This window comes from Polistes fuscatus, unplaced genomic scaffold (assembly GCF_010416935.1).
Source record: "Polistes fuscatus isolate 324 unplaced genomic scaffold, CU_Pfus_HIC Scaffold11, whole genome shotgun sequence".
Classification (NCBI taxonomy): domain Eukaryota; kingdom Metazoa; phylum Arthropoda; class Insecta; order Hymenoptera; family Vespidae; genus Polistes; species Polistes fuscatus.
The window spans coordinates 2,887,732-2,911,053 of record NW_025113009.1 but is presented as its reverse complement, the minus strand read 5'-3'; the positions used below and the strand labels follow the sequence as shown (position 1 = coordinate 2,911,053).

The 23,322-nt window shown below is 33.4% G+C and overlaps 4 protein-coding genes across 5 annotated transcripts; 2 read left to right on the top strand and 2 right to left on the bottom strand.

Annotated features, from left to right (window-relative positions):
- The first annotated feature begins 4,168 nt into the window (after positions 1 to 4,168).
- On the top strand, positions 4,169 to 5,351 carry LOC122526222 (histone H2A). The gene has a single exon (XM_043649474.1). The coding sequence runs from the start codon at positions 4,583 to 4,585 to the stop codon at positions 4,955 to 4,957; it is 375 nt and encodes a 124-aa protein (XP_043505409.1). The 5' UTR covers positions 4,169 to 4,582; the 3' UTR covers positions 4,958 to 5,351.
- A 466-nt stretch (positions 5,352 to 5,817) lies between these two features.
- LOC122526219 (brefeldin A-inhibited guanine nucleotide-exchange protein 2) lies at positions 5,818 to 12,718 on the bottom strand. Its single transcript, XM_043649470.1, has 13 exons — positions 11,701 to 12,718; positions 11,084 to 11,595; positions 10,609 to 10,985; positions 10,120 to 10,524; positions 9,687 to 10,043; positions 9,297 to 9,608; positions 8,989 to 9,230; positions 8,629 to 8,909; positions 8,223 to 8,550; positions 7,546 to 8,142; positions 7,237 to 7,457; positions 6,965 to 7,168; positions 5,818 to 6,889 (listed from the first exon to the last, which is right to left on the bottom strand). The coding sequence occupies exons 1-13, from the start codon at positions 11,825 to 11,827 to the stop codon at positions 5,846 to 5,848; spliced, it is 5,007 nt and encodes a 1,668-aa protein (XP_043505405.1). The 5' UTR covers positions 11,828 to 12,718; the 3' UTR covers positions 5,818 to 5,845.
- LOC122526221 lies at positions 12,632 to 14,599 on the top strand. The gene is made up of 2 exons (XM_043649473.1): positions 12,632 to 13,777; positions 13,837 to 14,599. The coding sequence occupies exons 1-2, from the start codon at positions 12,641 to 12,643 to the stop codon at positions 14,122 to 14,124; spliced, it is 1,425 nt and encodes a 474-aa protein (XP_043505408.1). The 5' UTR covers positions 12,632 to 12,640; the 3' UTR covers positions 14,125 to 14,599.
- LOC122526220 (vacuolar protein sorting-associated protein 11 homolog) lies at positions 14,455 to 19,518 on the bottom strand. Of its 2 annotated transcripts, XM_043649471.1 has the most exons (14): positions 19,138 to 19,518; positions 18,965 to 19,033; positions 18,705 to 18,878; positions 18,445 to 18,641; positions 18,106 to 18,364; positions 17,883 to 18,037; positions 17,560 to 17,793; positions 17,174 to 17,474; positions 16,917 to 17,105; positions 16,710 to 16,832; positions 16,125 to 16,638; positions 15,752 to 16,049; positions 15,351 to 15,676; positions 14,455 to 15,278 (listed from the first exon to the last, which is right to left on the bottom strand). In XM_043649471.1, the coding sequence occupies exons 1-14, from the start codon at positions 19,150 to 19,152 to the stop codon at positions 14,857 to 14,859; spliced, it is 3,276 nt and encodes a 1,091-aa protein (XP_043505406.1). In that variant the 5' UTR covers positions 19,153 to 19,518; the 3' UTR covers positions 14,455 to 14,856. The 2 variants fall into 2 exon arrangements, with proteins under 2 accessions (XP_043505406.1, XP_043505407.1); XM_043649472.1 differs by lacking the exon at positions 18,965 to 19,033.
- Between the last annotated feature and the right edge of the window lie 3,804 nt (positions 19,519 to 23,322).

Below are 23,322 nucleotides of genomic sequence, written 5' to 3'. Positions count from 1 at the left end.
GGACACATGTTTGTTGTACAAACCCCTTTTTTTCCCCTTCCACTTGTTTTTCGGTTTCCCTGTCGGACTCCCTAAGTGGGTCCCACATATTATGAAATATTCCGTATATATTTTTGTTGTTAATCTTAAATTGAACTTTCCATAGATTTGTCAAAGTTTATTACATCGTCAAATCCTCGTTTAATGTGTGCTAACGATATATAATTAGAATAGAAAATTGAAAAGTTTTAGCGATGAGCAGTTTATCAAATCGTTTCGTGTTCTGACATAGACCGCGACATTGGATTAACGCCGGCGCTAATAACGAAGCGCGAATTAGTCCAGAAACTAATCTAAGTTTTGGTTAGGAGCTCAATTTGTCGGCTATGTCGAAGAAACAAGGAGAGAGAGAGAGAGAGAGAGAGAGAGAGAGAGAGATAGAGTTCAGTTCATTTACCCGGTACAACTATGACTTCTCTTCGTGAAACACGTAAACTGTCTTCTCTCCTTTTGGGCCTTTGCCTTGGAAAATTATATGCTTTGGTTGATTAAATTCGGCTCGTCTCTATACACTTTTATTATCGATTTACGATTTATTTACTTGTTATATTCCTTACGTCGATAATTATTTTCTAGACTTCTTAATAAATTCGTATTGTAAAGAAATTGTACAAAATCTTATGAAAAATGAACTTGTGTCTGTGTGTGTGTAGTTATTTAAATGATTTATTATATTCTTATATGTATATTTAAAATGTTGCTTTAAACGTCGCTGAGGTCTAACGGGTTTTTGTTTTCTTCTAATCTCTTCTAAATAAAATATATATATATAAATATCGAATTAAATCTTATACGATATACGTTAACTTGTAATATTTAAATAATTTATCATCATATAAGAATGATCTCTTATACGATCTATATATAAAAAAAAAAAAAGATGTCGTTGAATATAAAAATTATACGGGTAAAAAATAAACCAGAAAAAAAAGAGAACTCGAATCGAAGTATATATATATTATTTCAGCGGGATTTTCATGAAGCATAGATCATCGAGGAGAAGGGGGGTCTCGTCGATGTTAACGAGCCTCGACCGATTCGCGGCGGTTAATTTCCAATTTATTGTGGAATCCGCTTCTCTCTCTCTCTCGTCGTCGTAACTTTCGTTCGTTGATGGCGTCAATCGCAGGAGAATCCCAATGGCCGTTTTACACGGTCAACTCGGGGATCGAATGTACTGCTAATTTACGACTTATCGGCGGCGATAGTCGGTGTAATTTTCACGAGTGCGAAAATTACAACGTCGGTGGCCCATGGTCTACAGAGCCCTTCTCCCCCTCCCCCCTCCTCCTCGCCCCCTCTGCCCCTTTCTCACTCTCTCTCTCTCTCTTTCTCTGAAAGTGACGCGAAATCGTGCTCTCGGCACGAGCTTGTACCGGGATGTCGATACCACGAGGAGCGGATGTCAATAGCACGAAGTCACTCCTATCGCGAGCAAAAGAGAGAAAGAGAGAGAAGCATATCAGTTGATTTTGCAGCGCTTTTACGGATATATCGCTTTTGTACTCGCGTAAATCGTCATCGGCACCACGGCAAATCCCTAAGAAATTCTCTATGATCCATATCTTAAGAGATTTGCGTATCTTTTTTTCTCTTATTCTAAAATCAATCCTTCTTAACGATATTTTATCGTTTCATGACTATATTATGATAATATCAAATAATATAAAAAAGAAAAAGAAATAACAAAATACGAGTAATAATTAATTCTATAAAATACTTTATTAATGTTTTTACGTAGAAAATGAGAGATTTAGTTCGCGTTAATGTAAATCGTATTTAAAGATAGAGATAGAAGGAAATAAATAAAGAAGATTTTGAATGGAAAGAATTTTGAAAAAATCTAATGGTCGATCGGACGTTTAGTCGCAAATAACGTAGCATTGGAATTTGATTTTAGCTTTAATTATCTTATTTAGAAAATATTTTTGTGAGCTTACAATCAAATTTTATCGATTACAAAAAATAGTACGTATTCATTATGAGCGAGAAAAAGTTAAGAAATGTCTATTATAACATTCCGATTATGTTCTAATGGCGTGTCCAGAAAAAGTATATAATATATGTCAAATATGAGATAACATCGCAAATAGGTCTCCTCGAAGCTTTTCTCTCTCTTTCTCTTTGATTCTCTCTTCCTCTCTTGCTGTCAGTCTCTTTCTCAGTACAAGCTCAGTAGTGCCTCGGTTCTACAGTTAAAATCTCGTCGACGACTTCTTTAGCCGGACTGTGAAGCACTTGGAAAAGTTCAATCCGGAGTGCTGCCGGTGACACTCTCCATCGAGTTAACGGGCGTGCTCGAAGCGTGCTCTTGTATTACTTTGCATCGTCGGTAAACGTTCCAGCTTTTCTGCCCCACCGTTTCTCTCTCTTCCTCTCTCTCTCTCTCTCTCTTTTTTTTCCCATGTACATACATACGCATACCGACACGCACACGTATCATCCAACACACGTACAAATATATATTATTTTATTTATTTATGTGCACACGGAAAATATTTGTTATACTTATATTTTTATTACACGCAACCCTATTTTTCCTAGTCTAATTTTATTTTCTACAAAGTAACGAAATTTTGTGAAAATTCATAAATTTGCAAAACTTCAAGTTGTACGTGATGAAAGATCACGTGCGAGTGATCATAGGATAAAGGACACGAGGAAACGGATATAAAAAGGGATAAGAGACTTGAGTGCAATACGTTTGAGGAAGAAGAAAGCTGACTGAATTGGAGTTAGGATAAAGCGCGGAAACAGCTGTTTAAGCTTATCCGGTTCACCTGTTCTATTCGATACCCAGTTTCGTCCTTGCCACACAATCCTATTCCTGCCCTGTGAAATATATTTCTATACCGAAGAGCGTGCTTTCTCTCGACACGTTGAATAATATCTACAGTTAGCTAGTTATCGTAAAATGAAGAATAAATTTCTTATGGTTTTATCGTAACATTAATTACAAATTTACAATTAGAATTAAAATAAGGAAAAGGAAAATTTTATTCGAAGGGCCATTCTGGTCAAGTGGTACAAAAATCAAACTATTTTTTCGTAACATTCTTTCCTTTTCTTCGTATTTTTTTGTAGAAGGACCCTGACCGTAAAAAAGAAAAAAAAAGGAAAAGGGAAAAGATTCTTTATTTGTGACAAATTTGTTAAGAATAGATTTAAGAAATATCCGAATCGTTTGGGTCGTAAAGTGTGTTGAAGGAAGGTCTATTCAATGTATTCTTTAGGACATTTTAGAAACCCAAGAATTCACCAAAAGTTTCTGTAACAATAGACCGTGGAATTTGGCTTACTATTTCAAAGTGAAGATTCGAAAAATACTCGAGGCAAAGAGTATCCCATATAACAATGAGTCTAGCTCAAGATAACGTCTCTAACGAAATTTGAACATAAAATTGAATCTACAAGAATCAAAAAAACGAACAACACTTATATACACATTGACAAAAAAAAAGAAAAACAAAACAGATAAGGCATCATTTCAAACAGGAAACATACATGAGATTTGATTTTACGAGAAAAATCAAATCTCTGTATAGTTTCGAGTCACGTTCGTTTAGCATTTTATTTCCAAATGTCCAAAAGAACGCCGGGATAAAAAAAGGATGGTCGAAAGGGAAGAGATAGAAAACAGCTGAGACGCAGCTGGTTTGTAGCATCGCGACGATCCACGTCTTTCTGTGATGACGAAAGCTTTCCTAGTAGATATACGTGTGAGAAATATACACACGCGTGATCATATATATGTAGTATTATCGAAAACAGAAAACAGAAATGGAATGTATTTCGAAAGGCTATTCCCTTCTAGTTAATTAGTTACGAAAATATATAGAAAAAAATCACTGCGCTATTTTTAATGAAATACAAAAATAAACGAGATTATTTTTGAAATACTTGATTACATTTAACGGAAACTAATTCATTACCAGTAACAACAATTTCTATACGTTTGATTTATATTGTATAATTTTGAGCAACGACTCAGTCGGTAACTCAAAACTTGATCATAATACTATATTAACCCTTTAGTTACAACGTGCTCTGGCGCGAGTATCGTTCTATATAAATTCGCTTGTATCGTCACATGGTTCATAATTCCCATAGCTTTGGCCGAGATTGCGGTGTCCGGGTGTACTTGTTTTAATACTTTGTAAATATATATTGCGTAACTTCTATCGCCCCTTTTTATCGCAGTACTGTTAAGTTTAGCCGATACACTAACTTTATTGCTTTTCGGTGGCATAGTAGAAAAATATATTTTTCCTTGTAAAGACGAACGTTGAACTATTCAAAATGTCTTGAACGAAAACAACCAGAGAAATAGAAAATTTTGTTATGCGCCCTTTTTATATATGCGGTAGTAGTTGGAACAGACCAATCAGAATGTAGCAGCGTTTGGCGCGCTGCTATTCGTGACTGGAGAGAAAGGGGGTATACGTAAATACCTTAGCTTTCCCATCATTTTTGTTATGCTACTAGAGTGTCGAACGTAAACGCGTATTTGATTTCCGAGTAAATTTGGAACTTGAATTTGAAAATGTCGGGACGTGGTAAAGGCGGTAAAGTGAAGGGTAAGGCAAAGTCTCGTTCAAACAGAGCTGGATTACAATTTCCAGTTGGTCGTATTCATCGATTGTTGAGAAAAGGTAATTACGCTGAACGCGTTGGTGCCGGAGCACCGGTTTACTTAGCTGCAGTAATGGAGTATCTTGCTGCTGAAGTTTTGGAATTGGCTGGCAATGCTGCACGCGATAACAAAAAGACGCGAATTATTCCAAGACATTTGCAATTGGCCATTCGCAACGACGAGGAATTAAACAAATTGTTGTCCGGTGTAACCATCGCTCAAGGCGGAGTCTTACCAAACATTCAAGCTGTTTTATTACCCAAGAAGACTGAGAAGAAAGCATAATTAATGATGACCGAATAAGAATTTGAAAAGAAAAGAAAAACATCACATATAGTATTAGTCTTACAAGTATATGTGTATACAAAGAAAATATTTTTATTTGTTCACAAACTACTTTTGGTGGGACTTCCTGGTCAAAGGTTAAAAAAAATTTTTTAAAATCAATGACAAAAATATTTTAAAAATGTTTAAGAGAAAAATATTCCATGGGACCAAATCTTAAAATAGCATTGAGTACCTTAAATCCGAAATGTTTACACAAATATATTACATTTATTCAAGATCGATGTGGCGCATTGTCTCAACTTATTCTTATTAAGAATAAAAAAAGCAATAATGTTATGGCACGTTGGAAACTTCATTGAATGTACTGAAATAAAACATACTTTCTATCTAATTTATTTAAATAAGATGGAGTGACCAAGTCGACATAAATAATTGTAAGCATAAATATACATATATACGTATATACATATACATATATATATATAAAATTATATATATATATATATACATACATATATATGTAACACCATAATCTTCGCATATGATACACAAATTGTAGACATTTTCTATTTATGTATAATTTGCATGTGTTTTTTTTTACTACTTATTATAATCATACACAATTCGTACGCATTACTTTGAAAATGATAAACGATCACTACTCTTCACTATTTCATACTTGTTCATAGTAAATACTTATATGGCTACTCAATGACTATGTATAATATGTATATATGTATACGTGTAATGTAAAATAATACATGGTTGTTTTTTTCTTTTCCCGATTTTTTGTTTTTTTTTCTTTATATAAAGTACACCATGAGAGAGAGAGAGAGGGAGAGATAGAGTGAGTACGATTTACAAGAAATAAATTACATTACAATGCTACTGTTGCGTAATTCTAAATACCGGTCCGATCCTTAGGAAAAACCTACGAAGAACCGAACGCAATTCTGGCTTAAGATCAAAACACATGACTTCGCAAAGCAGAGGATAACAACTAGATGCGTGTACGGCAAATCGACTATCGCTCATTTTAAGAATCCTAGTTAAAAGTAAAAGAAGTATAGGTGTCCACGCATCGATGTGCATCTCGTTAGAAAGAGCAAGGAAATATTCTAATGCTTCGCAAGCTACTTCGACTAGAAGCGTTTCTACTTTAGCCCAATCGTTTCTATGAGCCTCGTCGCTGTACATTTTAAAAAGAATACGAAGAGCACACGCCAGAGATTGTATTTCTTGATTCAATAGACCGGTTTCTGATTTCATATTGCAATAAAAACCAGATTTCCAAAGAAGTTGGCGTTGCTCGTGATTGGAATTGAAAGTTTTAGCAAAACGATGTGACTTTAATAAACATTCAACCAATTGTAAAAGATGTGTAGTCGTTAACGAACAATACATTCCTTGCTCTTCCTTCTGTTGATCTCCTCCACCTTGAACTCCTAATTCAGAAGGTTTTCCATTGAGCATGTCGGCTTGGGCTAAAGCAAGATTCTCTTGATCTTCTTTTCTCGATGTTGCTGGATAAAATACTACGTTATCTATAGTTTGAATCAATTCCAATTGTACCACACATTTAATTAATAAAGCTGAAAATAACTTGTATTTTGCATTTTCGTTATTCGGTGATGGTGGTTTCCAAGTAATTAAAGCTGTTGGTAATGTACTTTCGAATATATCGAGTACGCAACGACACGTATTATCCCAAGTCTTCTCGTCAAATTTAATTCCATTACTAATAACTAAATTTTCTAAACAATTAGTACCTGACCTAGCGAGCTGTTCATTATCCTGTTGAACGCACCATAGCAATTGAGAATACAATTGACCCAATAAAAGTGGACCTAGCGTGTCATAAAATTGAGAGAATACATCGACAATAGCATAAAGAGCGTGATTACACGTCGTTGTCATCCATTCAGCCTTCTGTAAGATTCATTTTATTTTTACAAAATTCGAATAAATTGAATTCATAATTATAATTGACGCTATTGTACAAACCTCTGTATGCTGTTCTGGAAGTTTCATATTATCGAATATTCGAAAGAGCACTTGAAATAGATCTTTCCACCAGTGCGGTTTAAATGATGCACCATGAGTTTTGACAACATCAAATAAAACAGTTAGTGCCCGTGTTCTCACATCCAATTTGCATCTACTTACAACACACGATAGTTCGAAAAGTAACGGGAACCATCCTCTCACCTAAATGGAGTATCATTACAACAAATTTTATATATATTTTAATTCAAATATATTTATCTTTTATATACCCATGCTCTGTCTTCTTCTGAAACTATTCCACTATCATCCATCATACCCTCGGCAAATAAATTAGGATTAGCAACGATGTAAGATGCGCAAGATCTCATGAGTCTAATTGCTTCCATGCTAGTATCTGGAAAAGAAGCATTGCACGCAAATTCACTGAGGCACTTTACGGCATCTTGGAAGGAGTCAACCATAATACTAAAGTCTTCGGCGTAGAGCTCATCTAAGAAATAATAAAAACACAATTTATGTTAAAAAATAAGAAATGACGTTCTGATAATCAATACAATGAATTATTATAAATAACTTACTTATTATCTTCCCTGTCATGGAGAAGGCTAATTCGACTACAGACTCGTCACGATCACTTGCTGCATGATGGAAAACGCTAAATATATTTTTCCATCCAGATCTAATATTCGGAGCTTGAGAATGAACGATTTGTGCTACGCATCGAACGACCATATCTCTGATAACTGGAGATCTATTCTTCTTCATAATATGTTCGAATGGCCTAAGAAAATCCTTTTGGAATCTAAAATTAGCAAATTCGCCTTTCTCTATAAACTTCGTAGCCAACTGCCTGAGAGAATCCACCGCGAAAAATGCTATTTCTTGTCGAGGACTGCAACCAACTCTGTCAAAGTGGTCGCCAAGAACTTGCCATATTCTTGACCATTGAAGCCTTATACGACCCATGTTATAATAAGAAATTTCAACTATTTTCGTCAACGAGAACATTCGGGGTTGCGTAGGATGTGATAATTCTTCTAAAGATACTTGACAAAGTGCTTTTACAAATGCAACTATGGCGTCTCCGTCCAGTCTGGTAGAGCCAGTGAATATTCTGTCGACAGCCACAACTACACTTTGAGAACTTGTTTCGCCTATGGATTCCTTCACGCTTGCTGTAAAGAGAACAAATGTTTTTTATATAAAGTTTTAGTTATTAGTTAACCCTTTTTGAGAAAAAAAAATGAATACTTACGATCTAAGGAACTTAAATTAAGGCCGTTATTTTGATACGAGTTATTGTGTGCCAGATTAGTAAACAGAGGAGATGGAAAATGAGGCTTCGATGGAGGTCCCAGAAGTTGCGGTCTTACTCCTGTTCCAATGAGTTGAGCTAGTTCTAATTGTGAGATACATTTGACAACATCTAACCACGAACTACCAAGATAATTCCCATCAGTGTGAGCAACGGTGATCAATGTCTTTATCGTGTCGATGTTCTTTGCTTTCATTTCCGTAATCGGTGAATTTGCCGTTAGAAGCGTAAATCTAGCCAAAGCTTGAACATAGGCGTCACGTTCCAACTAAATTGAACAACGAATAATCTAGTATTTCTACATCAGCATTTAATATTTTTAAAATACGTCTGCACAAATACTTACTGTCATGTGGAAAATACAAGCTATTCGAATGGCACATCTGATGCCATCCAAACATAAAGATGCTATTTCAGGATCATCGCAATCCTGTAATCCAACGCTAAAAGCTGCTAAGAAAGGCGTCCAGGCCATTTTAAACATAGGACGTACATGTTCTAAATGTTTAGCTGTTGTAAATGGTGCTTGAACATGACTAACAGATTCCATTAAATTCTTTGCCGCAGTTGAAATTACTTCCATTTCCATATTCCATAGGAGTCTACGTTTTTTTTCACTTGAAATTACTGATCAAATGAAATTACTTATTAGATATTTATTTTGTGTATATACAACATGTTTATATAAATCGATATTATTTTTTACCTTGTTTCCCAGGACGATTAGGATTTGATTTCATTTTGATTTCGTTACCAGCTATTTCATCATAAATTTTTGATAAATATTCTTCCGGCAGGTCTTCGTTATCGCTAATGCGACGATTTAATTTGATATATTGCTCTTTCGTCATTTTATTTTTGACTTGAGGAGAATGGAGATCAGTCGTAAGCATAATTATAGAAAAACCTAATATATATGCGGTATCTGCGCTTGTAAACAATCCGTTGCTAAAACGTAAAAAATGTAGCATTAATATATTATAGGAAATTGAAAGTTATTTATTTATTACTTACTTTGGATTACATTCGCAATATCTACTGGCGAACTTTTCCATTAAACGATCAATCTTTTGTGCTTCGCCAGGTAGTCTAAAACCCTCTAGGAAATACCTAAGAGCTGTGACCAAGTCGCGATCCGCAAAATTCATTTGATCTATATAATTATACATTACTTGATTATGATTATGATCACCCAGAAAATCACCAATCGCAGTTTTATCCAATCGTTCATCCATATGAAGCCATCTTGCAACATCTTCAGGGGATGTACCAAGAAGACTTTGTTCTTGTAAATATTGCACTCCTTTACTTGGTTTCCGATTAAAACTAAATTTTAATTAAGCGATATTATTAAAATGGTCTCTATTGTTTTTTAGCAATGTTAACATAAATTATTTTACTTACATATCAATACCAGCTTCCCAGACTTCCTTTTGTTGTTTCTGTACTTCGTATTGTTCCGGTGAATCTGGTATTTCCTTATTTCCTACGAGACTAGAGTTTGCAGAGGATAAACTACCAGCACTTCCATAACGAGGAAGAGGTGGTTCGAGGGGAGGATCGGGAGGTTCACTAGGTAATTGTTGATCCGCAGGTACGCTTGGATTTACATATAAATCTCTGCTCCATTCGACCATACATTTCAAAATTGAGACCAAACATTCGAGACCACGAATACGCATCGACTTTTCTTGATTCGGAGATGCACCTAACTCTAAAGCTTGACGTCCTTGCGCAATTTTGGACAAATCGTTCACCAATCTATGAATGATAAATTAAAAATGACTTTTAGCATGATAGTTTGACAATACTATGTACAAATAAGATGAGTAATTACCTTTCAAATAAATTAGCTGCAGAAAGATCACAATCATAGTTTACGTATATATCAACGACACTTTGCGCATCCGCACAGATACGAGTCAGAGCATGGATAACCATCCATTTATGTTCAAAGGAACTACTAGACGTTTCAAGAATGTTCATAAATATTTCTTTGAAAAACACTTCTATTTGCATCTTTAAGTGCACTTTAAAGCGAGCTAAGAGCGCCAAAAACAAAGCTAATGATAGTTCGAATACTTCAGGAACAGAAGAGACCCCATTTTTAGACAATGCGACGCATAAATATTGTTTTATAGCTATTACAAACATCTCATTCGAACGAAGTACTGGACCAGCATTTTGTAATATTCCTAAAAGCAACTGTAATGATAGAATTTTCGATCTTAATTCGTGCGACCTAAAAAATAATTAAACAACAGTTATTAATTGTTCTATGAAAATATTGGTAAGGATATAATAAATATATAAATTATGTTTATACTTTGGATCAGGGGTACCATCTGGGAGAGGTTTCATCGATAATTTACAGAGTGCCCTGAACACTAAAAATGCATCCTTCTGTAACACATGAGTAAATTTAGCTGTAACCATATTGTCACTCTCTGCAACTGCCTCATCCGTATTATCTTCTGCAGGCACTTGATCTAAACTGGCTTCTTCAGAAGTTGCCACATTCATGGCATCTTCTGGCACGACTGAATTAATAATATCGTCTAAGATGCTCTTAACTATAACATGCGATTCGCAGACATTTTCAGTTGGTACTTCATCATTATTTACAATTTCTGTTTCTGTGTCGCCACTCGAAGCAGAAGTATCTTGTTGCTGTTCTGGCTCTGTTCTAACATTTTCTTCTTCCTGAAATACAAAACCATTATAATGATTTGTATTACATATCAAATTAATTATATTTTATGAAAATAAGTATATTTTTTTCGATAGATATAAATCTTTACCGCCTGAGTTTCCATACGAGCGAATATCACATTTATCATCTGCGTCAGGGTGGCTCGGGCTGTTGTTTGATTAACTAAATTTCTCGATGCCAAGTAAACATTGTAAACAGTACGTATGGTAAGAAGAACAGTTCCTTCGTGTACTTCAACATGTTGGCTGGTCATGACTGTCAAAAGAGCCTTGATAATTTGTAGTTGTACCCCTTCATCAGTTTGAGGACCCATAAAGCAGCTACATATTGTCTCGACTATACGAACGATCAACAACTTATTTGGTTCCGTAGAATCTGGTACATTTCCAGTTAAATGACCATATGCAATTAATTTCTGAAGACAGTCCAACGCGGTGACAACAATTCTTGGAGATTTACTTTGGCAAGCCAATTCGAAGGGCAAAAAATACTTTTCTGCTGAGATAACATTGGAATCGCTTTTTGGCTGCGGTAGAGCATTTGAAGTTGTTTCTTCCCCTTGTGCAACGGGCACATCTTTGATCTCATTGCGCAGATCCTCTGAGAGATTAATTAAATGAAAATGATAAAAAATAAATAAAATTTAAAATTAGTTTGTTTATATAATCATAATAAAAGACGTTATGAATAAAGAAATAAAATTACCAAGTGCCGACTCGCAGGATCTTTTTAGCTGAGATAGATGGGAACGTTTGACGTCCTTGTCAGCTAAAATTTTTTCCAAAGCTCTGACGATAAACATTTCTCTTGTTTTTGAGTTATTTTGCATCATCACCAGCCCCTCACGTGGTTTATAAGCGAATTAACACTTAGCTTTTACTGGATAGACATTAAACCGTACTCCGTGCGTATAACGTGGGAGGTTAATATGACGAAAATTCACAAATATTTGCATTTTCCTTTTTGTATATACATGTCATAAGGAAATTCCTACCCTCGAAATACATATCACTTTATCGACCTTAAATCAAACCGTTGAAATACACCTGCTTACATCGAGCGGCGAAAGGGAAAACGACGTAAAATTCTGACAGACGACCTGCAGCGCCGACAAATTGACAACCACATTGAACTTTTTTTCCTTAACGCTGTAGTAATACGTTGTGTCTAACTAAACTACATTCCAATGTTAAAACTTTCACTTTTGTAAGCGGCATTGCATTATTCAAAAGTACTGTTCAACCAATTCAAATTATTCGTGTTGATTTTCGTGATATTCAATCTTAATGACGTCAAATTTCAAAGAGCAGAAGGTAAAAAGATGAAAGGTCCTCCCCCCCTCATGAGGCTGCAGTAACGCTATCTGACGATCAGATAAGGAAACAATTTGGTATATAAAAAATAAATAACGCGGTAAAAAATACTTAGAAATTTTGTATCGTGCAATGTTGGACAGTAATGTTGGTATTTTGGCTTTTGTGGATTTTTGTTTGAATTTTCATAACTATTGTTTTGACATTGTCATTGAGAATAATTTATTGAAGCATTGTAATTATTTTTTGAATGAAAATTGCTTGATACTCTCATTTATCTTTTGCAATTAACTTTACTTAATTTCTACGGTATGTCATTATTATGAATTATAATGTCTGAAGATAGTAAATTGTTTGCAAAGCCTAAAGTTAGATTCAGTCAGGCTATTAACGTTAAGGAAAATTCTAACAAATTGGCAGATAAGAAGGATAAACATTTACCCAAAATTATAGATGATAGACTCATCAAGACATCTGTTAAACTTAAAAGTTTACATAATAAATTGGATAATGTAATTGCTATGAGTACATGTTCTAGCGATGATGCAGAGAAGAAAGAATCAGTAATTTCACACAGTGGTATACATGCTTCACATCAAAAAGAAGACGATAATTTCTTACAAGATCAATCAATTCGTAAGAGAGATGACAAAGAATCTTCGACTGCAAATTTGGAAGCTAATAACATAGAACAGACATCTGTAATCTGTGAAAAATTTTCACAAGAAGATATTCCTAGTATACCTTGTTCGACGTTTCCTATGGTTACAAATCAAAGCGATCGATGTAAAGTTCTTAAATCTAAAAATACTACAACAATAAATATTTCTGACCGATCTACAAAGAATAGCTTTGATAAAGGAAAAGAAAATAAAAATTCAGATACAAAAAGATCATCACAATTAAGAAAAGACACAGCAATCATAAAACCATTACATTCTAAAATTACAACTCAAATAAAAAAGAAAGCAGATTCTACCAAAGTCGATACTCAAAAGTCAGTTGTTACAAAACATAATACAACAAAAAGTATAAATAAACCACATGCTTTAAGTATTGACAAACAAATTAAAAAAACTTCTGATACATCTACTAAAAATTCGCAAAAGAATTTGAGTACAAAATCTAGTACAATTAATGTTATGCCATGTTACAAGTATAATAAAAATTTAGTTAAAAATAAAAGTTCTCCTGTTAAAAAATCTATCTTACGCGATGTTGTAGTATCTAATGCGAAAGCATACATAGAACCAGGTATATCAAGGCAGAAGCACATCGATTTGAACGTACGTCGATTAAATAAAAGTACGAACGTAAGATCAAATGTTACTCCTAGTGAAAAATTATCATATCCACAGTATAATTCGATTATGTGTACCATTAATAAGTTGGATGAAGTTAAAAAAGAGAAAATAGTAACAGACATCGAGCATTTACCTGCAACGTACAAAGATCTAGTCAATGGAAAGGTAAATTATTGTAAACATTAATTATTAACATAAATAAACATTAATTATTTGTTTTACAGATTTCAAGTGCATTGGATTTTCCTTTAAATGAAGTCATTTATAAAAATTTAGTCGATTTGTCTATAGACGAAAAACAATTTCCGAGTAAGATAATGCGTAGTAGAGACCCACAACCAAGGCAAAGAGATCTCGTACCAAAATTATCTGATTTTTTTATCCCAGAATCCGTCGATGAATATTATACTCCAATGTTTGTGAAATCAAGAAATTCTGATCTTATAGAAAATTGGAACGCTTCTCGAATTAGCAATAAAATATGCGAGTGGAAGGATAGCATGGATAATTAATTATGAGAATCAAATTTAAAAATGCACATATCAGGAATAATCCGATCCTTACTTTTTTTTCGGCAGAGTAATTTATAATATTTAAATAAGCGATTATTATCGTGTGTGTATATGCGCAATGGTATTATAATTTATATATTTTTTACTTTGACATTTAGATTAAGTAGCACCTATTGGCTACAGATATTTTCCTAAGTAAAATATATATATTTTAATAATTATTATTTTTTTCTAAATCATATACATAAATATCGTAATGTCAAGTGTTATTAGTGTGTGTATGTGTGTGTGTGTGTGCGCGCGCACGTGTGTGTATTTATAAATGTATACTAGAGTAAAAAAGTTTATATTTCAATATATATACAGTGAAATAATATTTTAATGCATATAAGCATAATTCATGCACGATAATTGATCATTATATCCATTTTAAATGTTATGTTTTCAAATGAAAATGCGAGTATGAATATTTAAATATTTTTTTTTTACCAGTATTTAAATATTAAAATTAAAATTATGACTAAAAAAATCGCCTTTACATTTAGTATTACTGAATTTAATTAATTAATATTTAGATGAGCCAAGAGTTTGCTTTTTTTTCTATAAGTGGTCATTTAACGAGTCATTTTCAGATAACCTTTTACTAGGCGCATTAGTTTATTATGCACGAACATTTTTATTTCCTTTAAAACTTACCGCTTCCATGTCAGTTTAATTAAGGAAGGAAATAATTTATCTACCAAATGGATTTAAATTTTTGTCGTAATCATTATCTTCGTCGTCGTCATCCTTAAAAGGATTTTTATCATCATCATCTTTATCCTCAGAAAATGGATTTTTCGATTCATCGTAATCATCCACTTTAAAAGGATTTACTGGTACAGTAGATGGTTTTGGTACTACGAAAAATTTCTGAATTGGAGATGATTTTGGTGTTATATTATTCAATATACGGGCTTCTCTTATGGGCACAGGCGAAGCTTTTCTCGAATTTCCTCGAGGAGTTGATATACCGCTTCCCGTCCCTGATATATTTACTTCCAATGAAGAAGAATAAACATCTGGTTTTGTAAATGAACGTATGTGTTCATCTCCAATCAAATTAGAAATATTCGAATAACCGTCTTGACTCGAGTAACGAGAATCTGGTTTAGCTGAGATATACAAATATAATAAACAAGTGAAAATTTTGAAAAATTATTCTACTAAATAATAACGATGAATACCTGACGGATTGGTATTTTTCTTTTCCGTTAGTTTAATCTTTGCTTCTGTATTTGGTCGGTAGACTAATTTTTGTTCTTCTGTTTGTACTGACGTAGGGGACAATGATTTATCTGCATCAGTGATTACCATTAATTTTTTGAAAACACCTCTACCGAAGTAATCGGCTACCAAAGAAAATGGATCTTCTGCGCGATCCAATAAACTGTGAAACGTTTCGTGCAAATCTCTCGATTGCTCTTGCGCTCTTATAATATCCAATAATTTTTTATTATTTGGTAGACAAGCTGGACACTCATTTTCGTTTTCGGAAAAACTCTGAAAGCAACTGACAGCAAAGAAATATAAAAATTTAATTATTTCTAAACGATTGAAAATAATGTTTGTAATATTATTTACTCACTGCTGATGATACGAATGTTGACACATAAAATGTACAGACGGTAATTCTAATTGATGATGACAAGCACTACAACGTGAACCTTGAAAGATTATAGTATTACTTTTAATTGTCTCTATTTGTTTTCGTAAATTAGAAGTGTCTAAACGATATTTTTCCGCTAATTCGGCGTCAGCCTGTGTTTGTTCATTTTCTGATCGTAACACGCTATTTAAATAATTTCGTACATCGCCAAGTGTACAAGATAGGGATGTAGATATCGCATCGATTACCATTAAGGGTGATAAAAGCTTTTCTTGTGCTAAAAAATTAATTAACTCGATGAACATTATTTTAATTATATGATACAATATTTTTTAGTGCAATTTACTCTTACCTATATATGATAAAATATCAGCTAAAAGTTTAGCAGATACATTTTTATTCTTAGCTACACTCCATAGCGCTTGAATCCATAAGTTTGGATCTTGATGACCAAATCTTTTGCACGTAGCCAATACCTGTTCACTATCACCTTTTTGCAAATGGAATCTTAATATTTCTTGATACAACTTATTTTCCTCATAAATAAATAATAATCCACGACGGAAATCATGCTGATGGCACAAAATCAAAATTTGATCTTTGTCGTAAGATGCTTCCGAACTTTGTAACAATCGAAGGATTTTTTGTTCGTATTGCATTTTTGTCACATGATTATCCTGGGCTGACCAAAGATGTAAATAGTGTTCTATTAAAGTATTGTATACGAGTGTGCTCCACTTGCTTTCAGATTTGATTAAATGTTCTAAAAATTCAACCAAACGCACTGAATTATTTAAGAACAAATATATAAAATCTTCTGGATTTGCTTTGTCGACATGATGGTCCGTACTACCGTCTAATGCGCTCTACAAGGAAAAAAATATAATATATTATGATATTCTATTTATATAAACGATCATTGAATGTACGATAATACCTGATCTACGAGTGGTTTGTTAGAAGGTCTATAATTAGTGCATAAAGCTTTTAAAAATTGCGTAGATTCATTTGGCACATTTTCTATGAGTATATTTCCATATTTTTTCATATTCGATTCTGCCTGTAAAAATTCAAACATTCTATTATACTATACTTACAATGACATATATCAAATAAAAGTAAATAATTATTAAAGAACTCATACTTCTTCGAATTCTAACGTTTCTATATATTCCAATGCCTTTTTATATTCACGTTTATCTTCTATTTGAATTCGTAAATACCATTCATGTTTATTATGTTTTTGTGCGAGCAATAAAGCATCCTCGGGTGATGCTTGACGACAAACTTTGATTGCAATTTCAACATCAAAATCAACTCCTCGATCTTTCGTCTAAAATTAATAAACATTTGATAAGTCATGAATTCATTTTTTTCACATTCTTATGTAATATCATTTACCATAATAAACTCTTTTAATTTATCCGTGTGATTTAGCTTTGTATAGCAATTTAATAACAATGTAGTATGATCCTCTGTTGCTTGACCATTTTTATGTAACGCTTGTAAATAAGTTTTTAAGTTATCTATGTGTTGCGAATCTAAGAATTTCCGTATTACATAAGATGGTTCAAGTTTTCCAATAGTTTTAATATATTGTTCTATAGCACCATTGTGATCACTTTTAGAATACAAATGATCTCCGTATTGTCGAAATATATCTACGAGACCTTCCGTATCATACTGTTGACTTTTTGCTATCCTAGAATAAAGTATAAACGTTGCTGATCGATTAAAAAGTATATTCCTGAATTATGAATTATAATAGTAATAAAATAATATATTACCTAATAGAAACATCGTATAGATTCTTTTTGAAAAGTAATGCTAATTTTGATTGCAAATCTTTTTCATCCAGATGATACAATTTGCTATCTCCGCTAAGAATAAAAAAACCACCCCATTCTGATAGAACAGCTTGTACTGATATCATAGATGCCGAAAAGACAATAAATTTATTTTGAATGTCGAGAACCGTAATCATGTGTTTATCCACGCCAGGTGGTATTGGTTCAATAGTACTGTAATAAGATTATAATAGTATTAATTTATCATATTCATATAATGTTATGTGTTGTATGGGAGTCTATCATATTGAAATTCTGAATACTTTGGTTTCGCTGATATAGTTGTAGTAGTTCTCAAAACATTAGCTGCCTCTTTTGCTACTATTACTAAGTAACTTCTAAACCATTCTAACATTATCTTTTGTCCTTCAACCGCGTAGCATGGCCCTCTGCCATCAGGCGTATAGCAGTATATTGCCTGTACATAATTCAAAATTAATTTATTTTCTTAATACATAGAAAGAATAAAAATTTAGCAAACCATACATCGTTACGTCCAATCATGAAATGACTATCTTGTATGGATTCAGCTAGAACGCTACATTTCTTTGCACAGCCCATGCTGTCCAGATCAGATTTATATTCTTTATCTTTTAAAGTAATATTATACATAAATACATTATTATTCGTGGCAACGAACAAGTAAGTTTGCTTATCCGTAGATCTTATGGCCAAACCAGTTATGGAAATGTTAGTATCTTTTAAAACTTTGATCTTATTCTTTCTTTCTCTTGTCAGGTTACCTCTAGAAATGTAAATTTTAGATACCTATGCATTACAAACAAATGTTATATTGAATACATAAAATAAATGATTTTCTTTTACCTATACAACATTATCGAACCATCTCCAAAACCAACTGCCATTAAAGAAAGACTAGTATGTACATGTAAAGTAGTCACCGGGACTGCTCTGTAACTAGGAATAGCTCTACTGATCCTAACACAGATTGGATTTCCTTGTTTATCAGGCTTTGCTAAATTCCACACTTTGATAGTAGGATTACAACCAGGTTCATCTTCCTATCAAAGGAAATGGCAAATTTAAAAGAATTAATGAATATTTTTAATAGAAACATTACTAACCCCAATAGTGAAGAGAAAAGTGGAATGTTGAACTTGCTGTGCCAAGGTTAACGTAATCTCATATGCACGAAAAGTATTAACATCGTAATTCCTATTAACTAAATGTACACTACCAGTATTATCTCCAAATACCAAGTGACCATTGCCACTAGTTGCTGCAGTAATTTGTGCATCCTGTAGAATATAAGAAAATATCAAAGTTTTGAGACGTTTCCTGAGAAATTTGGTATGATTACAATTGATATGTTTGTTAAATATACCCCAAGTGCTTTAGCTATTTTTCCAGAATCAACTTCTTTCTTAAGATCAAAAAAATTAAATCGGCGCCACTAAAAAGGAAATATTTTCTTATAATAAAGTATCTCACGCGTAAAAGTGAGGTTATTGATAAATGGAAAAGATACAATTGACTTCTTAAAATATCTAAACTAACCTCGAAAAATGCCATTACGAACGTCCACTATTTAAATCACGCACATATAACAGAATTTAATCCATAATTTGATAGAAATATTTAAATCTACGATTGACAGCTATCTGACAACACAATCGATCGTTCTTAACATGCCTGCCACCGTTTCGTTTTAATTTGATCAGCTGATTGTGACATATCTTCCATGTAAAAAACATGCGCACTAGCAAACAAACCTACGATTCTTTTTTACCCCGCATTGATTAAGATGATTCATTTGAAAACGAGTCAAAGCATCAATCGAAGTAATCACAAATAAATGACTTATTAAATATATATATAAAATATTTTTTCTTTTTAAATTATCGTACGAGGAACGCGTCGATCACTTCACTCACATTGTTTAGATCCGAGCTTATACATTTCATGGATAGATGGCGAGACCATAACGTTGCAGCTAGTGCAGCCATCTGGTGGGCAAGAAATGAGTTAAAAAATTCGAAATAAATAATATTTAATTTAAACGCAAAACTTTTTCGTAGTCTCGTATATATAATTCTTATTCTCGAGATCGAATTACTTGTAAAAAAAAAATATTGATCAATCTTTATAGTTATATCGAAGAGAAATTGATATAAAATTAAAAATAAAATAAAATTGAAATTTAAATGTAAATTGGCAGGGATTCCCCGTCTGCCGCGCCATTTTGTAAGACTCTCGGAGGGTTTTGAAAAAAGAATCGCGCCAAAAACAAGACGCCAACGCAAGAAGAGTTAGCAACTTAGAGAAAGGTAAAAATGTATAATAAAAAATTGCACATTAATTGCGTTGACTTCTCGAATCGATGCGCACACGTGTTAGTAAGATGTAAGTTTTGTTATATTTGTTAAAAAGGACAAACAGTTAATGTCGATGTCGGGGCGACGATAGGGACGGACGGGGGTGGGATCGGATGAAGGGGAGTGGTCGTAGGGAATAGGTGGGTGGGTGCGTGTAGCGAATGATTTGCTTTCTTACAAGGTTGCCGTAGGTGTATGACGATGATGATGATGATGATGATAGGGGTTCGTAGAGAATTTGAGATAGTCAGAAAAAACTTTGAAAATCCTTTTATAAATACAATGGATCGATATTTATGGATCGGCAAACTCTGCGACGCGTAACTCGATAATACGTCTATCCTGGTCCGCCTACAATGACTTTAAACCCTTAAAAAAAAGGTATAATAGTCGTCTCGAATTATACTATATGTATATTTCTTTCATCGTTCATCGTATTTTATTGCTGCTTTACGATTCTTCGAGTATCGGACTCCAAGTATCGTTAACGACCAAACGATCTTTATTATTTTCTAACGTTAATAAATTTTGGAAAAAGAGATTTTTATATATTTATAGACAGACAGACTGACAGAAGAGAGGGACAGAGAGAAAGAGAGAGAGAGAGAGAGAGAGAGAGAGAAAGAGAAAGAAAAAAGAAGATGAAGAAAGGAGAAAGAGAACGCGCGAGACAGACAGACAAATAGAGCATATTTTTTTTTTTCTTTCTTTCTAATTTTTTTTCTTCTTTCGGCGTCGCAGAGTTCGCGAGAGGTTACAAAAGTTCGACGAAAATTTAGATGAAATTCGCAAACGCGCGATTTACACTTTCTCTTTTTTTCTTTTTTTTTCTTTTCTCCCCATATATTTTCTATTCGTTTATTCGTGGTACGAAGGAAAAAACAGACAGACAGACAGGCAGACGGACAGAATGATTTTCTAAATGATGATATTCTACCCGCGATTCATATTTGTATTATTTTCGAAACGATTAAAAGGGGAGAATTGTTCTCGCGCGCATACGAATTTCGAGCGCGGGGTGAGTGACGGGGAGCGGGGGGCGGGGGTGAACGCTCCCATTTCTCGTCGGATTTGTACGTTGTGTCGTGCTCGCTTTGTTTGTTTGTTTGTAATATTTTTGTTACTTTTTAAAAAGGTATTCCTATTCTCCGAGACAGGGTAGGGATTGATGAGGAAGGGGGGGAGGAGGAAGGGAGGGTTATGGTTGAGTTTTTTTAAGCGATGAACACGACGCTCCGCTCCTAAAACATCGAACGATTATCGCCGCTTCGTTGTATATCGTATGTGTCGTATAGGAAGGTTCGCTGATCTTTCATTAATTTCTTTCTTTTCTTTTCTTTCGTTCATTTACTTACTTACTTACTTACTTTCTTTCTTTCTTTCTTTTTTTTTTTTCTTTCTTACTGTACATACACTCTAATCTCGTTCCTCATTTTTCGAAAAGTATTCGAAATTATTGATTCATGAAAATATTAGTTTACACGACTACCGAAACGACATTCAAAGAGACGAGTTTCGCGTCATACAAATAGGAGATAATACGAGTGTGAGTGAGCGGAATTAGATTCTTTTCGATTTTTTCGACTATAACTACCGATCTATCGACGATCTTCGATATATTTTATTCACCCCTTTTTCTTTTGTTTTGTTATTTTTTTCTTTTTTAATTAATTATCAATACTTAACGTATTCGCAAAAGATTTTTTTTCTAACTACGTTGTCGATCGCGTTATCGCGATATCGTCGAAAAATCGGTAGAGTTAATTTTACGTCTAACGTTTATTTTTTTTTATCCTCGTTTTCCAATCTCTTTCTCTCTCTCTCTTTTTCTCTTCTTCTGTCTCTCTTTTATATTACATATATAAATAATGTTTAACTTTGCAATACTTGCGCGCGTTTTTTCTCTCTCTTTCTCTTTCTCTTTTTCTCTTACCTACGCATATACACATATACACGCACGCATACAAACGCATTCTGTTTCTCTCTTGCACTCTTTCGTTCGTTCCTTCGTTCGTTTAATGTTTTATTGTATCTCTCTCTCTCTCTCTCTCTCTTCTTCTATTTTTTCTCTTCCTTCTTCGTTCATTCATTCGTTCATTCGTTTCCATGCATTCGCGTTATATTTATTATGTGCTCGAATCGACGGATTTTGTGGCGTGCCTTAAAGTCGTCTGAGAAAATCCCTTCGCGAAATCATCATTGCTTCGCGAATTCTAGAAAGTCTTATTTTCTTCGGCGAAAATGGCATGCGTCTAATGTCACGTTAATGTTTGAGCTTGAGGAATAGGTGGGGTGGGGTGTAAAGGAGCCAAGGGAAAGTGGAGGAGGGTGGTTGAAGGAAGGATTGCTTGGAACGAGATCGGTCGATGGCGCGAAAATCTTATTTTCTTTTCAAAGAGTTTACAGACATAATATAAGTATACTTACTCTAAATAGTTACTTGTCGCATTTAAAATCGTTCAATATATTTTCTTGCAAAGAAAACTCTCATCATTCTCTCTCTCTCTCTCTCTCTCTCTCTACTTTTCTCTCTTTCTCTCTCTCTTACTCCCTTTCTCTTCTTTTGTTCATACATACATATATATATATATATATATATATATATATATATATATATATATATATATTTTGTTACGAAACATTTAGTTTTTTTTATATATATATATATATATACTTTATAAACAGGAAAAACGATTAAACACCGGGACGCTGCGATTGGCTCGAAAGAAACCGAATGCTCCCCTTAAAAATCGATACCTCGATAGAAGAAAAAGAAGATATATATAATAAATATTAATATGAATTCCATTTTCACACGTTTCTTTCTTTTATTTTCATTGATTATTATTATTATATTTATTTTCTTCTCTTTCGTTTCTCGTTTCGTTAATTCGATAGTACGAGCTTTTCTTTTTCTTTTTTTTCTTTCCTTTTTTTTTTCGGGAACACTCGGTACGCGTATTTCGTTAAATTGCGTATTTCTTAATTTTTTCTTTTCTTTTTTTTTTTTTTTTTTAATATGACTTAAGGATGCACTTCTTCGTAAAATACAATATTCCGCATCTACATTTAGTATTATAATTCTCCCCGGAGGCTTTTTCGTCATATTAATTCATCATCTTTTCCGCGCAAACTTATACAATAAAATATCACAGTTCTGTTCGTACCACGCAATAATATTATATTGTTTTTTTTTTTTTTATTTTTATTTTTTATTATTTATTATATTAGTTATTTATTTTTATTTTACTCTCTCTCTCTCTCTCTCTCTCTTTCTCTTTTTTATCTTTACGCCGCCTACACGAATTCGAGTCTTTCCTTCCTAACTTTTCCATCTTCGTTTTTTTCCTATCTCGTATTTTCGTCG